Genomic DNA, 18,331 nt, shown 5'->3' with positions numbered 1-18,331 from the left:
TTAGGCACCTGCACTCTCAAATCTCTTGCAGGCTTTTCCTTTCTGTGAACCTATCCGGCAAAACCCTGGTACCCTTTACCCTGGAGACCAAGTGTCACTAGAGAAAAAGCGGACAGCTAGCAAAATTGCTCCAACTACCTAGAACTGAGACTATTGTGCATGATCTTCCTCAATTTACCGCTCTTACAAATCCACATACCTCTTCATCAATCCTCCCCTCTTTACTCTAATTTTAGAAGATGAAGCATTTTTCTTCTGTGTTAGGCCAACTCTTTCATTCATGCCCTTCCCTGAATTCTTCCTGTTCCTCCAGGATCTTACTCCATAGTCATCTTTCTTTACCCTCATCTTCAATCTCTCCTACTCTCTTGAGCCCATCTTTTTCAGCCTGGAAACAAGCCTTTCTCCCATTCTAAGGTCTATAGGTCTTCCTGTAGTAACCCTCCTCGACCTCATTCCTCTCCTTAACTTCCAGACTTCTCATATGGTGGGCCACATCCACATTCTCTGCCTCATCATCGCATATTCTCTCCTTAACCTACTGCATTCGGGATTCTATCAACACTGCTCTACAGAAATTGTTCTAAGATTATCTGTGCCATGTCAATTATATTTCATTTGCACTTTTACTGGTATTTTTTGCTGTATTTGACAATGCTGATGATTCTTGTCATTCTGAGCACTCTGCTCCCAAGACTTCCATGACAACACAGACTCCTGGTTCCTTTACTTTTCTGGCCACTCCTTCCCTGCTCCTCCTTGGGGACCCTTTTCCCGTGCCTTGGGACTCTTGACTATACACACTTTTGGGGTTATATTTTCCAGTGTCACAGTTTCAATTTTCACCTTAATTATGATGTCTCTTGTATTAATTTTGGTGGGGCTGTCATAACACATACCATAGACTGGACAGAACACAACCGAAATTTATTTTCTTGCAGTTCTGGAGACTAGAAGTCCAATGTCAAGGTGTTGGCAGGGTTGGTTTCATTCTGAGGCCTCTCTCCTTGGTTTGTAGATGGCCATCTTCTCCCTTTGTCTTCACATGATCTTTCCTCTGTGCTTGTCTCTGTCCTATCTCCTCTTTTCATAAGGACTCCATTCATATGGGATTAGGACCAAACCTACTGATCTCATTTTACCTTACTTACTTCTTTAAAGGCCCTGTCTCTAAATACAGTCACATTCTGAGGTTAGGACCACAACATACGAATTCTGGAGGACACAGTTTGACCCAAAACATCTAAATCGACATCTCCAGCTCAGATTTCTCCTTCAAGACCCGGACTGTCTAAATGCCTATTGGACAGTTCTGGTAGGATTTCCCACAGGACCTTGTTTAAAACTGAACCAGACATCTCTTCATCAAACCTGCTCTTCCTCTTGTGTTTCCCATTTCCATTGGTAGCACCACCGTTCATTGTCAGCCAAGGGATATTTTTTCACTCCTCCCTCTCCCATATCCCACACATCCTATCAAACCTAAAATGCTGCTCTTTGTACCTCCAACGTACTCTGTCTTTTTTTCTCCATCCCCTGAGAGAGGCTGCTCTAGTCCAGGCTGTCACCTTCTCTGGCTTTGATTATTACAAAAATCTTTTTGATTTGTGTTTCTGTCTCTATTCTAGTCCTCTTCACGTCCGTGCCTCATGTAACTGAAAGAGTATGAGCTCTAAAACTCAAATTTCACCATATTATTCCCTCACTTAAATCTCTTCAGCAGTTCCTCATTGTCTATAGAATATGGCCCACAATTTTTAATATGACAAATGAGCCTTTTAAAATCAGGATCTTATATCAGCAGCTTCATATTTCACTATTGTCTGCTTCATACTTTTTTTTTTTTTTTTAAAGGGGGCTTCCCGGACCAGGGCTGGAACCCGTGTCCCCTGCATTGGCAGGCGGATTCTTAACCGCTGCGCCACCAGGGAAGCCCCATACTTTTCACTTCAGTTACACAAATCTGCTTTCGGTTGCCCATATACCCCACCTCCATATTCCTGTGTCTTCACATCTTTGCTAATGCTGTCCTCTTTGCCAGGAATGCTGTTGCTCAAACTCTCATTTTTCTCTCTCCCAACATTGCCTGGTTAACTCCTTCTCGTCCACTAGATCTAAAATCAAAGGTAATTTCCTCCAGGAAGCCTTTTGGAGTTAAGTGCCACTTTTCTCTTTCCCATAATACCCTATTATCACACTAACAGTACACCCATTTTCATCATGGGGCTGTGAGTGTCTTGAGATTACAGACTCTTATTAGTCTTAGTCTACCCAGCACTGACATATACACCATGCCTGGTACACAAGAGGTACCTTCTGTTTTAGTGTCATGTTGTCAGTGGACTCTATTGTGAAGTTTAGCTAAAGAGATAAGTAATGGATTAGAGTTCTATCTTAATATTTTAGTGACTCTTTAGGTGTGTCCTTCACTCCATACACAAGAGGATGTGTTTGAACTCTAAGACTAAACAAGTAATATATGGAATCCTCTACAGGGAAAAAAGCAGAATCACTAAACTGAATTAGCGTTTCTGCCTCTGACTTAGATTGGTGATTCACAGCATGAGACATTCAGGCTCATTTCCATGTTAGCTACAAACCAGATCAAGACTCTTAAAAACAAAATACATGGTTTTCTGAGGAAACAATCTTCATTTTCTGAAACATCTTGCAGAAATCAATTTGGCAGTTTATTTTACCAAAGGTATTTATTTTTAGTGATACTAGCTTTGTGGTTTTGTGACGAGAAGAATAACTGATATCTGCCCTGAATTATTCTGTATTTTTGGTTAGCAGGACAAAGGCCACTTGCATTAGCAGTGAGGAAAACACGGGGAAAGCGTACACACCTCGTGTCAGCACAAGAACGGGAGCTGCACTGTTGGGGGTTTTGTCTGTATTGGGTACTGTGCTATCCCCAGAACCTAGAACAATGCCAGGCAGGGAGTAGGTGCTCAATGAATACCTATTGGTTGAATAAAGAAAATACATACCTTGCACCTGAAGAACCTGGGAGATGTCAAACCCTTGGCTGATTCTGACTATGACAACACCAATCTCAAAATCAAACGCATCACTGCAAGTGGAAGCAAAATGGTTAGTGATTTAAATGACTCCTTTAATCCTCAAGGTTTGGACTAATACTGAACTTGCTTCTAGGATTTTAATGTAATTAAACTCCAAACATTCACCTTCAAACATAGCCAGGAGCTGATAGCCTTTTCTGTTTGTTTTCCCTTGATGTCTTCTAAAAATGTATTTTGAGTAAAGGTAACTAACTCTTATTCAAACAATACTGTCAACTAGAATTTTGATTAAGATTAGAATTTTGATTATTTAAAATACTTGATTCTTTTCTACCGTAAACAAAACAATTGCTGGAATATTTAGTACAGAAGTTTCAAGGCTGCACAGAGCCTTTGAAATTTATCAGTCAAACCTCTTACCCATTGAGGAGGAATCCTACAACGTTTTGGACATCAAATTCCCAGTTAAAAATGTCTCCAGTCCCTCTAGGGAACTATTATCATTGACTTTGGAGAGACCATTTAAAGCAACACTTTTTCATGGCAACTCTATCCTGTTGAAATTGGCAGTTGTGCCTTCTCTAAACCCAACCCAATGGAATTAGATTATCTAGGAGGAAAGAAAGCCTTGCTCTTTTAACTGTGTTCTCGCAGAACATTTTTTCTTTGCCCTTAAATATTGGGCAAACTGATTAGTACTTTGAGTTCATTTGAAATATTCTCCTTGGGAGTTCCTTTGTTCAATCGTTTATGGATTGAACGAAGCCCAAGGAACCTTTCCGTTCGGTTGTCCTTTCCCAGAAACAGTGCAGTTTGTGATTGCCTCACGATATGCAAACAAGTCTCTAGCCAAAGTAGACCTGAATTTTCAAATAGTGATATAAGTTCAGTATAATATGAATATCCATTCAAAATTTGAACCGTAAGTGAACTTCACTTAAAAAAATAGATCCATTCTAGCAAAAGTGCCACAAGGTAAATTTTGGATAAATCTTGTTTGAGGTGTCCTTGATTATAAAAAATAGACAGTGTGTTCCACAAAAAATATCTGGGTTCTGCGTTAGGCAGAATAATTATGGATCCCCAAAGGCATCCACATTCTAATCCCTGGAACCTATGAATATGTTACTTTACATGGCAAAAAGGACTTTGCAGGTGCGATTAGGTTAGGGACCATGAGATGGGGAGACTATCCTGGATAATGTGGATGGGCCCAGTGTAATCACAAGGGTCCTTAAAAGTGAAATTGGGAGGCAGAAGAGGAGGTCAGAATAATGTGGTGTGAGAAGGACTTGACCCGTCAAGAGCTTTGCAGATAGCGGCAGGGGCCATGAGCAGTGGGCAGCCTCTAAAACCTAGAAAAGGCAAGCCCAGGAACTCTCTCCTAGAGCCTCCAGAAGGGAAAACAGCTCAGCCCACACCTTGATTCCAGCTCAGGAAGTTAGTGTCTGAGCTTTTTTTTAAAATTGAAGTATAGTTGATTTACGATGCTTTATTTGTTTCTGGTGTACAGCAAAGTGATTCAGTTATATATATATATATTCTTTTTCATATTCTTTTCCATTATGGTTTATTAGAGGATATTGAATATAGTTCCCTGTGCTATCCAGCAGGACCTTGTTGTTTATCTATTTTATAAATAGTAGTTTGTATCTACTAGTACCAAACTCCTAATTTATCCCTCCCTCACCCCCTTTCCCCTTTGGTAAACCTAAGTTTGTTTTCTAAGTCCATGAGTCTGTCTGTTTTGTAAATACATTCATTTGTATCATATTTTAGATTCCACATATAGGTGATATCACCTGATATGATATGATATCATATGGTATTTGTCTTTCTCTTTCTGAGTCTCAGACTTTTAACCTATGTATTTGTAAGCTAACACATTTGTGTTGTTTTAAGTCATTAAAATTATTTTAATTAAAATTAAACCATACTTAAGAATATTACAGAAATTTAAAATCTACTAGTTAAAGAAAAATGGTAAAATATTGTAGTATTGTAGTGATACCCCTTTATGTTAATACTAATACTGTGCTTTACATCATAAAACAGAACAGAACGAAAAAGTTAGAAAGGGAAATACAACATGGATGTCTGATTGTCTTCCTTCTGTATTGACCCCAGTGCTGTCGTAATAAAGTCATTTAACTTCACCAAACCAGCTAAGTTTTACACTATTACAAATTTGAGCCACCTTAACACTGAACTTTATTACCAAGAAGACCAATCATTAATTTGGTACAAAAGCCACAAGTCTCCTCAGCTTGATATTACTGGGTTTGATTATTTTGGTCCTTTGAATTTTTAGAATGTTTTGGATGGTAGGGAGTTTGGAAGACGAACTCAAATAATTTTGTATCAACTGATGGCCTCTTTGACTGAAGATTCACATATTTCTTCCTATTTGCTCCACCCTTTTTTGTTCCCAAAGGTGAGGACAACATTTTACTGAAGAATCTGGATGACAGAGTGTGGATCTAATCCATTTCTAAGAATGTCTAGTCAGCAACTGACTGTGATTTAAAATATATCAAAATGCTGTTTGCTAAGCCTGGCAAAATGCTGTCCCTGATCACCTGGTTTAGCCTTAACCTACTGAACTTAGAGCCAGCAGGAGCCAGATAGCAGCACGTGGCATCCAGCCTTTATATGTTTAGGGAACACAATTCAGGAGGATACATTTAATACATGGGTTCCCCAGGTTAAGAGGACTGTTAAGTGAATGTTTGTTTGGTCAGTAATGCATATAATTTCAGAAGATGAAAATTATTTTCTTATGCTTCTTTTTGATAGGACTAATTAGAATACTTTCGTTATGTTCCCTAAATCTCCCCCAAATAATGGTAAATGTGATGCTCATTCTAGCAGGGGCCGGAGGACAGATCCTAGTATAAGGAGCACTGTGTATATGCTTGCTTTGCAGGGATGAGGATTTTTTCCTGTGTATTATGGACTTTTAAGTGCAGCCAGACCTCTCAGCACGTTCTCCGCCCTGTGGTATGAAATCAGAGCGCAGTCAGAACCCAGACAGAGGAAATCTTCCATTTTCAGAGTTGTTGACAGAAAAGACGGCTGTTAGGGGTAGCTAACATTGCCCTCCTTGAGACAAAGCTGGTTAAGTATGTTCAGGCCTGGAAGAAAGGCTCAATTTTCTAGAATGGTCACTGAGGACACCCTGAGCTTCTCTGTATGTGTAGAATTTGTTTTCTCTTACTCAAAAGAAGGAACCAAGCCAGGTAATACTTTGTGTATTTATATACTTTTGGAGGTCGCATAGCATTGGGATCATTAGTTTAAACTTTGAATTCAGTTGGTCCTGGGTCAGCATTCCAGCTTTGTCACTTATAAAACTCTGTCCTTTTCTGCATTTTACTTAATTTTTAACGTCTGTATTTCTACTTTAAAAATGGGAACAGTACTTCCCATTTGAAGTACTTACTTCAAACGCTTCTTGTGAGAATTTAGTGGGATAATTCACGTTAAGGACATTAGCCTGGCACTGGCTAGTCTTAAGGGTTATCATTATTATCCCTTTCCCAAGACTTCTTCAATTTTTAGATATTAGATGTCACATCCCTTTTAAAACTCACTTTTTGTCTATAAACCAACACTGCTACATCAGCAAAGGGAGAGCTGAGGCTCCGGGGTAGTGAACTCATTATCCAAGGCTCAGGATAAGACAACGACTGAATTGAGCACACCAGTCAACCAAAGATCCAAGTGTTTTGAAAGAACAGATCCTTCCTTACCTAGCTGTCCTTTGCTTTTGCTTTTATAGATAGGTTTTAAGATTGTAACTCTTAATATTTACCTTTTTCTTTGACACCAAATTTCCCCAACCCTGCCTCCTCTGATGCTGTGATCCCCTCAAGTTCTGTTATATTGGCAGTGTTTTCTCACTTTGGTAAAGAATTCAGAGTACCAGGGGAATGTCTTCTTCTCGGGCAATTTATTCTGTACAACAGTGTCAGTTATGTACTGCCCTGGTTAGTGCTTTATAAGCAAGAGCACGTCTTGAAAGCCATCACTTACTGTATGATTCCCACGTAGTTTTCAATCTCTGTCAGGGGAGCCTTCCTCCAGTTTTTTTTATATCCAATCACCAGAGTGTTTGGTTTCATTCTTCCTAAGCCTGAGGCCTAAACAGAGGAGATAAACACATGGGCAATCCTTACCAGGCCAGGAAACTACCACTGCAAGTGAAAAATAATGTCCGAAAGAGCACTGATGTAATGTTCTGAAGATTCTGAAGATTAGATTACATTTTAGTGCATGTCCTTCATGCCTGTACTCAAGCATAAAATAGAAAGATTAGTTCTAAATCATCTCAGCCATAAATGGATTTTAGATGACAGAAATGAAGCTTTTCTAAATTAGCAGTCATTTGCATTTCTTCTGATACACTCATTAAAATGGTTCAATAATTTAAAGTCAAGTGAGGATCGGCTTATCTGTTGGCATACGTGTTGTAACTTAGTGGTTCAAAGCTCATTTCCACCTGCTATATCCATAATGTTATTAGCAGTAAAATCCATGTTTGGAAAATTCTTATATAGAAGGATCGCTGAAACTTCTACTTACATTATTTTTTGAAGAATAACTGAACTATGTTTCCAGAACCTAAATCTCTTACATGACAGTAACATGAATAGCCATCTTCCATATCAGAAGTTTCATTCTCCCCATTAGATGACAGAATACGGCTTCCAGTTAATTAAATTTAATCCGGCAATATTACTGAACACCTATTAATTGCACAGTGCTGTGTTAGGTGCTGTGAGAGAGTAGTGAGGCATATTCTCGGGCCTGAAGGAGCTTAGAATAAGGTTGAGGTGATGAGATATATAATAATTATAATTCAAGTGCAAATGCAGTAGGAAATCATATGGAAGCATAAAGGAAGAAAATTTGAATTCCAGCTAAGGATTCATGAATGGTTTCATGGGAGAGGTGGCATTTGTTTTGGATCTTGCAGGTTGGTTAGATGTTGACAAGTAAAGGTAAGGAGAGCAGTGGAAGTGAAGGAAGGATATTCTGGGTTATGGGAAGAGTGAAACAAATGATCAGAGGGGGGTATTTTAGAGGGGACAGTAGCAAGTGGAAAGAGATCGACATTGATGGAGGGTTCCTGAAATAAACTTTGCCTCCACCACATTTGGTGTATTGCCCTTAGAAATGTACAGGTAGCAGAACAGCTCCTCTTAGAACTGTCATCTGGCCCCTGGCAGGTGCACGGCAGTATAGATGTAGTCTTTTCCATGACTACAGTTTGGGGATGTGGTCATTCATGCCATAATTTCTTTATTCAAAATGCTGTAGTTGTCGTTGCTTCCCTTTAATGCCACTCTGTCCTGCCCTTTTTGTCATGACCCCTCTGTGCTTCACCATTTTTCTTTGAAGAAATTCAGGTGAACAAGCTTTATGCACTGTCGAAATTTTTTACAATTTCTTCTGGATTAGCATACGAATTGTTTTCCATACCAATGTCCTTTCACTCCCTCTTCTTATTTTGTGTCTGTCCTCTCATTCCTAGTTGAAATTTATTATTTTACTAATCTTACATGATAATTTTACATTAAATGTGTAACCTTCCCAACGTATTTAACCAAAGAGCTACTGAAAAGTAACTCACTACTGAAAGAAAAATCAGCATCTCGCAATGACACCTATTTCTGTGGTTTATCAAATTAAAAACAGATGAAAAGAGACTCATGGGGGTACTGGATCTTTCAGAAATGGTTTCTCTGCAGACAGAAATGCATCAAATACTCTTACTCTCCAAAATATTACAATTTAATCAACATGTTTCCTTTCTTGCCTGTATAAGCCATCAGAGTTACCTGGAAGCAATCCTGAATTTTGACACTCCTGTAGGTGGCAATTCTAAAAGCTAAATACATCATTTAGTATATGTAGAATCAGGTTTTTCCAACCATACTAAAGCCCAAATTATTAGAAAACCAAGCCCTATAATTCTGAGTTTCTCTTGGATTGTTTTAGGATTCCTTGGCGTCCTAAATTATGAAAATCAGAACTAGGGAAGGACTCTATATATTTATTATAGAAGGTGAGGAAAAAAGGGAAGAATAAGGGAGAAAAGATGGAAGGACTGTGGGCTTTAGTGTTGAACCACAGATATTATTACATTTTATTTAACATTCTGGAAATAATTTAGGAGGAGAGGGAGATTTTATGCCTGGGATCACCAGGAATTTATTTAGTCCAGTCTTGCAGCTGCCCTCGCCCCATTTGCAAAAGAAAAAAGGAAAAGAATGCCTGACTTGAGCATTGCTATATTCAGTGTGAGATGTAAAAATAGTTTGAAGTTTTAATAGGATCTTGAATGTCAACGATCAGAACAAATTTGCATTTCAATAAGTATGGGGACAGAATATATGCTGTTGGCCAAAGGCAACCTCATTTTCCATTTCCAGTGAATCACTCATAGTTCATTGTAATAGAACCTCTCTGCTTCTGTTTTAGCTTTGCCCATCTCCAGGAATTCAAAATGAATTCCTTCACCATCTGCATTGATCTCTGATGCTAGTCTGCCCAACTGGAGCCATTCCATGTGGGAACTTCATTAAAACGGAGTGCTAATTGTCTTTTGCCTCTGTACTCATTCCCTCAACGCCAGCCTTACCTGAAGGAGACTTCGGACACCGTCCCTGAAACAATATGCTGCCACTGCTGCATAAAAAGCCTTGATTTTGTTTTTTATAAGCCAGGCCTGCTTTTTTGCCATGCCACTGTTCATCTCTTTAACACACAGCTTGCGCGGTCCCTGCATGACACAATCAAATATTGGTTAGAAGACCTGCTATTATACATCACGCTGCTGTTGTTTTCTAAAGGACAAAAATAGCCAGCATGCCCCCATTGACTTAAGAAATGGGAAAGAGGGGGAAACACCTCACTGAAACAGGACTCACAGAAATTCAACCTTCTGGAGAGGACCTGGGTTGCTCACAGTTTTCAGTTTCCATGCAGAATGTCTAGATGTATTAGCACCTACTTAATTAACTGCCTCATGTCAAAAGAAAGAGCTGAGGGCATCATGGCATGTGAGAAAAATACTGAAAATGTGATTGAAGAAGTTCAGGATAAATTCACAATCAACCTTCAACTCAAAAGCGAGAGCCACATTTAGGACCAAGGAAACACCAAGGAAATCTCAGCTAGAGCCCAGTTTCAAGAAATGCGACAGCACTCTTGGGAGCCAAAATATGGTGAGCTGCAAATCCTGGCAGGAACTACCACACCTTGACAATTCTATTAGGCCCATTCATTGCTTTTCGTGTATGGTGAAGACGCCTTTGTACCACTTTTCCCTGTGTAATGTTGACATACTCCTATTCGAATTAACATTTCCCACTACTCAGTGAAGTTGGTGGGATCAGAAATTCACATACCTATGGTATAGGAAGAACAGATTAAGAGAGAAGGAAGCAGGTGTTGCGGCGGTAGATGAAGCATTTTATAATTTCAAGATTTGAGCTCTGGAAACTCATTTTAATTAAAATTTCTGTTCCTGTTTCTTCTTCCTTAAATGTCCAAGCTAGCGCTGTTCTTTGCATGTTTCAAATCAATCCCAAAGGTATTTCTGATTATCTACCATGTGCCTGACAAAGGTACAAATGTACTATTTTCCTGGGAAGTTCTTTCAATTCATAGAGAGATTTGGTATTCTACTGAATTGTCTTAGATTTCTTACTAACCACCCCAGATCTTGGTGAAAGGCAGTGAGCAGGACTGGAATGGGGCTTAAGATTCTGCATTTCTAACAGACTCCCAGATGACAGAGATGCTGCTCGTCCTCAGATCATGCTTGGAGTTGTAGTCTTAGAGGGTCTTGGACTGGAGAGTGGTGTGTATGAAAAAGATACCAGGTTTTGTGGTCAGACAGAACTGGCTTCTAAGTTTGGCCACTTTGGAGGTAGTTAATGATGTTTGAGCTTTGATAAGTTATTCTGGAAACAGGGATCAAATAGCTATCCTGCAAGGTCATCTCAAGCAGTCATGATAAACTACCTAGTATGATGTCTGGAATATAGTAAGTGCTCATCCAAAGTTGATTTTTATTATAATGAAAGAGTGTTCACAATCTTGAAGTCCCAGACCTTATTCCACCACTGTGTCTGTTCTACAACAGAGCTGAAAGAGTGCTCAACTGGGAGCTAGAGTGTAGGGTTTAGATCTGGCTCTTGGCACTGTCTAGCTGATACCCTGGGTATGCCATTTGTTTTCTCTCACTGTGGGCTCTACCTTTATAACAATAAGAAAATTATCTAGGCCATCACTGTCCAGTATGGTTAGCCCTTATGCGCGTGTTGATATTGAGCATTTGAAGTGTGGCTAGTCCATACAGAGAGGTACTGGAAATGTAAAACATACACTGGACTTTGAAGCCTTAGTATGAAAAAAAGAATGTGAAATATCTCATTAATACTTTTATACTGATTGTATATTGAAATGATAATAATCTGGATGCATTGCATTTACCTGTTTTTACTTTTTTTAATTGGCTACTAGAAAATTTTAAATTACATTTGTGGCACATATTATATGTCTATTATACAACACTAGTATTCTCTGGGGTCACTTCCATTTTAACATTCTGTTTAAATTGGGTCAGATTCTTTTATGTACTTTTTTTTTTTTTTTTTTTTTTCAGTACGTGGCCCTCTCACTGTTGTGGCCTCTCCCGTTGCAGAGCACAGGCTCCGGACGCGCAGGCTCAGCGGCCATGGCTCACGGGCCCAGCCGCTCCGTGGCATGTGGGATCTTCCCAGACCGGGGCACGAACCCGTGTCCCCTTCATTGGCAGGTGGACTCTCAACCACTGCGCCACCAGGGAAACCCTTTTGTACTTATTTTTACCAGAATATTTTCTAGAACTTACCAACATATCAAAACAGTTTGGATAACTTACATTACAGTTAAAAAATAAGAATCTCCAATGAAGATGGAGAAGGTAAAGGCATAGGAAGGTTAGTTATTAAACCAGAAGACCTAGCCTGAGGGAACATGTCATTATAGATCAAATTTTGCTTAGGGTTCTAACTGTCAGTGCATTTCAACCACTAGTCCTTCTTGGTCATCCTAGACACCATCAACTGCAAAGGAAAGAAGAAATATTTTATTCAACGAAGCCGAATGGTAACAACAACCATGACATAGAAGAATAACCAACAGCTAGGAAAGGTATCAGACTATGAGTATATTGAGTTGTACCACAATGACTTTGAACCCCTGGGAAAACTGGCATTTATTTCAATAAATATAGTCTAATATGTATCTATTAATATTACAAAAATCCAAATTAAACATTAATTGTGACAGAGAGATTTACTTTAATGCCTAAATTTGCCATATTGAGAAGTCATAAAAATATTTCACGTAGAATCTCTCTTGGCTAAAAGCAATTATAATATCCTTGTAGCACACTTATTAATGTGAGGCAAGGCTACAATACAAATGTAGTATGGAAAAAGCAAACTAACAGAAAGGGAAGACACACTGGAATATAATTATTCAAATACGTCATAGTCACAAAAATGAATTTAACCACCCAATTAAAATATTATAGAGATTAGCTCAGTTAGGATCCAAAATATGAGTATATAAATTAATTCAGGATTTGAACAAAGAAGCTCTAAAATTTTTGTATGTATTATAACTTTGACATCGATTGAGAAAGGGGTAAAGGAATTCTAATTATTTAGTCTGGAGAAGAAACTGACGTGACACTACTTCAAATAAATGAATATTATGAAAAAGAATTTGCAAAGGATTTCCAATATTATTGGGATCAAATAGAGGAATTTGGGCCAAATGCAGTGTTCCTTCCAACTCTTATATTTTAAAACGTTAAGAGTCTTATTGCTCTGTCTTTGCTTTCCTTGCCTCTCTGGTTGGAACTGTGGGAAAAAAATTTTTTCCTTTTTTGATTTGGTGCATATTTCATCTCACCATGCATCCTAGTGCCCAGTCATAGGTCACCTCATTCTTCCCATGTTTTGTCATGTCATTATTTTATTAACATCATGACACAGACTTAATGACTATAAGAGAATAAATTCATCTAAAAAAAGCATTTTCTTCTAGATGGAGGTGAAAGTTGAGATTAAAAGAAGGATGACAATAGGAAAAAAAAATTTTTATTTTCCCTGGGTTATCTATGCTTGAACTGCCCTCCATAAGCCGTAGAGTTAAAAGTTGGTTGTCTTACCTGAATTTTCTAATTTTCCTAAGAGATTCTTCGAATTCAAAGAGAGTTTTAGGTTTTATTAAGATATTTTGTAAATTTTCCAACAAAAAGAGAGAGAGAGAGAGAGAGAGAGAGAGAGAGAGAAAGGGTAACAGGATGATATCTTGTTAAAAGGGGATCTATATGAGGAAGCTGGTCAAAAGTTATTCAAGGTTATTGAATAGTTATTCAAAAGTTATTCAGGACAATCAAGGTTTAAAGAATATTAATGAGTAGGAAAACATTAATCAAAATAGATCTACATCTTGGTACACATAGGTGAAATGACTAGAAGAAAATCAGTCAAACTCAGATAACATTGTCTTTGGAGACAGATCCCTGGGGCTGAGCAGCTATAAAGGGGACTTTAGCTTGATGTGCAGTGGTTTATTTCATTTAAAAAGTGAGTGGAAGCATCTAAGAAAAATGCTAACTGTTGTTAATTAGGAGAAGTAGAATATGGGTGTTGTTTTATTGACTATAGTTTCGTCATATGAAATTGCCAATATTCAACAGCTTTTGACATCCAAAAATGTAAATTTCACATGATTCAACCTAATATTTTTCTTAACGCTTCAAAATAAAAAATAGAAGCGATCTAAAAAATAAATCTTTATTTTTCAGCCAACACAACACAATGTACTTAATAAAAGATGCCACTGTAAACTTGAAAGCCTTTTGCAGTTTTAAGACAAAATTTAGAAAAGAACTAAGTGTTGCACTTTCTGGCAATAATGACTTTATCTGATTGGCATTTTAAATCCCAGATCAATTGGGCCACCTTTCCGTCTTTAAAGTATATTTGTTTTAATTAAAAAAAAAAAAACAACCTTCCTTTAAATGCAAAACTGAGAAGTATATGAGTGAGTGACTGCTGAAGCACGATGCCTTTTCACTTGATGAGCTGACAGTGTAACATTTTTAGAACTGAATGTAGTGTACCCGAAGAATTAAGGGTACATAAGTCCAAACTAAGTAATCTGCAGTGATTGGTTTTACTATCTCTCCAGCTACTATGAATAAGTGAGGAAACTAACTGACAAAGAAAGGCAGTGTTTTTTAAGCCATGGTACACAGGGTAGAATTGGTGGAGATCACAACCCTTGACTTAATATTTGCCTGTTGCTGAACCCACTGAACTTGGCTATACTCAGAAATGCGAAGGGGTGCTAGAAGGTGGAATCCTATTCGTAGTCTTCATATGGTGAGAGGAGTGAGGCACACAAGAAAAAGAAAATTACGTGTTGAATATAAAGGCTTCTGGGATATAAGTGTATCACTGACTTATTATAAGGTAATTTACAGGAGAAGAATAGACATTATTTTAAGTTACCAAGCTGGATTCCTTAAAAAGTATCCCCCAATTTGTCCTGATGAGGGGTCCCTCATTTGAAATCTTTAGGCTTAGTAGAATAAAGCAAGAGGTAGGAAGAGGCTCTGATGGGTGAGTGTAAGAGTTAGTTGAATAGTTGGAGGGCTACGGTGCGGGCTTGGGGCCCAGCAAAAGAATAATTCTTAATTTCAACTTCAGCAGCTTCCAGGACTACAATGTCTAGTCCTTTTAAAATGCCTCTTTGCAGGAAATGGCAGCTGGGGGCATATGTTTTCTGTCTACCCACCAGCATCGAAATGCCAGTGAGCTCTGAGTCTTGCTTCTTCCTTGTAGTGTATGGCACTTCATGTCAGCACTTCAAGTAACCGGAGTTCACCAGAGGGATGGAGCACAGAGCCTGCTGTTCGGTGATTATTTGGGTGGGAGTGCGTATCTCACTATTCTGTCCTGATCAAGCCACTGGATACCTAAGAGTCCAAGATCCAAAGTTTGGACCTGGTTTCTCTAAGAGAGGGTGTTTTAGGTTTCTGCTGAAGGGGATATATTTTCAGAATGAAAATGTTTAACCGTGGTATATCGAAAATATACTATAATAATAACTATCAACAGTAACAACTAAAATTAATTGAGCATTTACTGTTTGACAGACACTGAGCTGACTACTAGAAAGCTTATCTTACAGATTTCTCACAACTCTGTAACAAACGTAGGTGCTATCATCATCATATCATCATCATCATCATCATTATTATGCCCATTTTATACCTGAGAAAACTGAGGCATAGGGAGAATAAATTATGGGCCCAAGGGACTCACAGCTAATAGGTGGCAAAACAGTGATTCAGAACTTGACTGTGTGTCTCAAAAGTCCACAAGCATGAGCTTCCTAGAGTTAAAAATTAAATTGTTATCTCTCAACATCATTGTTACCATTTAACCTTTGCCACAAGGTTGGCCTAACCACCAACCACTATGCTTTTGGGGAAAAAAATTTAATGGTAGGTCAACTTCCACTACATCCCCTTCCATCTGTTTCTTTGCAAAGATGATTGACAACTGAGCATGGAGTTGAAAAATGCTGACAGCATCTGCAGCCCCAGGAGCTCACAGAGAGTAGCTAACTGGAAAGTCATTAACTGATACAGTAACTATTTTCTGTCCCCAAGAGAACCTCAGCACCTGGGAGCAAGGCTCTTGGGCCTTACTCAGAGGGACCAGCACAGTGATATATAAAGTGGTCCAATATACATGTCAAACAACCAGGGCCATTAGAGATACAGACCTAAGTACCTATTTCACATGAAATGATATTCCAGGATCATACTGTTTTTTATTACTGTTAAAGCAGCAAAGGATTAATTTAAAGTAATATCTCATCTCTATAAAAAGACCTTTTCTCCCTTGCTAATATATGACTGTTTATACTCCAAGTTCATTTCTCCTGTCCTAAAGATATTTTATTGCCTACTAAACTAAGTTTTCTCTAAATTGCTAGAGAAGAAAAACCCCCCAAACTGCTTATTCCATCAAAACTGGCTCCTGTATTTTATTGGCCAAAATGAAATCCATTAATCCAGGGCACCAAAGATGAGAGAAGTGTGCTTGATAAGATTTTAAAAAATCCTCTGGAGTCACTGTTGGTCATTACTTAACCTGTCAATCTTCTGTAGTCAGTAGGATTCCCTCTACCGCCTATGGGATTATTACATAGAGTTATATTGTTTGAGTTACTATCATAAGCACTTAGAGGAAAGAGAATATGACCATCTTGCTTCATATTGCATTTAGAGTATTGCCAAGTGTGAAAAGATGCTTAAGTGCTGGTCATGATGACATGTGGTGAATTAACCCCTGCATCATTGCACAGTCGGCTGGCCCCAGGGTTACGTAGCCTCCTGACAGCCCTATTCCCTGGCAAGTATTGGAAGTTTAGGGAGTGGTATCTGATTCTAACAGCACTCTCAGGGATACAAGTCTGCTAAGGCTTTCTCCTCATGCTGTAACACAGAGCACAATTGGTTGACTTGGACCGATATGCTGGCTCTGTCACTTTCTTGTCATGTGACCCTGTGCCTAATTTAATTTTCCTGAATCTCGCTTTTCTAATCAGTATAGTGAGAACAGGGCTTCTTTTCCTCTCTGCCTCACTAGACTGTTATGTAGATTGACATAAGAAAAACTGTAGGAAAATACTTTGAAGAATAGATAAGTACAATAATAATACACTGGCACTGTTGAGGATTTTGAGTGGTATGTGAGCATGAGAGAGAGAGAGAAACAGGGAGACATACACACAGAGAGAGAGAGCACGTGAGAGCACACTGTGAATACAAGTATAAGTAGCTGGTTTGGAGAATTTAGACTTATTATTTTGTTATAATTTTAATGCTTTCTCCTCACTTTATAGATTGATGATTGGTCAATAATTATGGTTAAATGTCTAGCATCTACTTTGAATACCTCCTGGGAAAACCATGAATAAGTTATCATTAGTCTACCACATACTTCCTGAACAAAAAAGGAACTCATTCAGCTCTGAATATTTATCTAAGGCATGGAAAACTTGGTTTAACTCCCTAGATATCTGTAGTGTCATCAAGTTTATCCAAATATTTAATCTTTTTTTTTTTTTTTTTTTGCGGTACGCGGCCCTCTCCCTGTTGTGGCCTCTCCCGTTGCGGAGCACAGGCTCCGGACGCACAGGCTCAGCGGCCATGGCTCACGGGCCTAGCCACTCCGTGGCATGTGGGATCTTCCCGGACCGGGGCATGAACCCGTGTCCCCTGCATCGGCAGGCGGACTCTCAACCACTGCGCCACCAGGGAAGCCCCAAATATTTAATCTAAATTCTACTTGCTTTCATTTAAGGCCATTCTGTCTGGCTCTCTCCTCATCAGTTAATCTGTATAATAGTGCTCTCTGGCTCATTCTATCCTTTCATATTTCTGGGGACAGTTATCACCCCAAATATTTTCATTTTATTTCTGAGCCAATTCTCTTTTTCTTGACTCAAAGGCCATCATTTAGAAATATTTTATCACTTTTAGTTGGTCTCTTGTGAAATCTGAAACACATTTTATCCACTCGTTTAAATTCAGGGTCATGGGCCCTTGCTAGTCCTTGCTATATGAATCAAGGAAAAGCGTCCTTGTCCAAACTGCCTTGCCATTCTCCTATCACTGTGTGTACCTGTTAGGCTCATGTAAAAGCACACAAGTGAGCAGGGAGGAAGAAGCACCTTCAGGGGATGAAGTGGCTCTTACCACAAAGACTTCACAGCAGATGCAAAGGCCACTGTTCTTGGTGAAGGCATGAGTTATATCCAAGAGAGCAGGTCTTGTCATGGGTCCCCCTGTTAAGACCATGCACTGGGGCCTGGAAGTGGAGAAGAGAAGATGTGAGAACTGGCCATGGCACGAAGCCTGTGAGCCCAGAACCACCCCAATGGAATGGGCTGGTACAGAAGCCTTGGCAAAATGGGACAACTGCTCTCCTATTTCTTGGCTTTCTCACTAGAAGACTTGAATCATCATGACTTCCTGCGAATCTTGCCATCTTTGTATTCTTAGTTTAGTTAGTGACAGTAAAAATGTAAAGTAAGGAAAAGGTGATCTTCGGTTCCCCCTGCCTTCTTCCTCTGGACAATACCCTATCCCAAATCCCCAGTACAACCAGTCCTTCTCCAACCAGTATTTTCATGTTACTTTCCTTCACCCTCCT

At 39.0% G+C, this 18,331-nt stretch overlaps 1 protein-coding gene across 3 annotated transcripts in view; it reads right to left on the bottom strand.

The window, feature by feature from the left end:
* The window catches only part of SLC12A1 (solute carrier family 12 member 1), a gene marked incomplete at its 5' end in the record, with an annotated part of 89,699 nt that overhangs the window by 21,417 nt on the left and 49,951 nt on the right, over positions 1–18,331 (bottom strand). For all 3 annotated transcript variants that reach the window (XM_082841267.1, XM_082841265.1, XM_082841266.1), the window contains 4 exons: positions 2,994–3,076; positions 7,062–7,168; positions 9,673–9,813; positions 17,875–17,986. In XM_082841267.1, coding sequence (XP_082697393.1) covers positions 2,994–3,076; positions 7,062–7,168; positions 9,673–9,813; positions 17,875–17,986 — 443 coding nt within the window. The remainder of the gene's footprint in view (positions 1–2,993; positions 3,077–7,061; positions 7,169–9,672; positions 9,814–17,874; positions 17,987–18,331) is intronic.

This window comes from Leucopleurus acutus, assembly GCF_964270905.1.
Source record: "Leucopleurus acutus genome assembly, chromosome: 1".
In the NCBI taxonomy this organism is placed as follows: Eukaryota; Metazoa; Chordata; class Mammalia; order Artiodactyla; family Delphinidae; genus Leucopleurus; species Leucopleurus acutus.
This window is presented reverse-complemented; position numbering and strand designations above follow the sequence as displayed.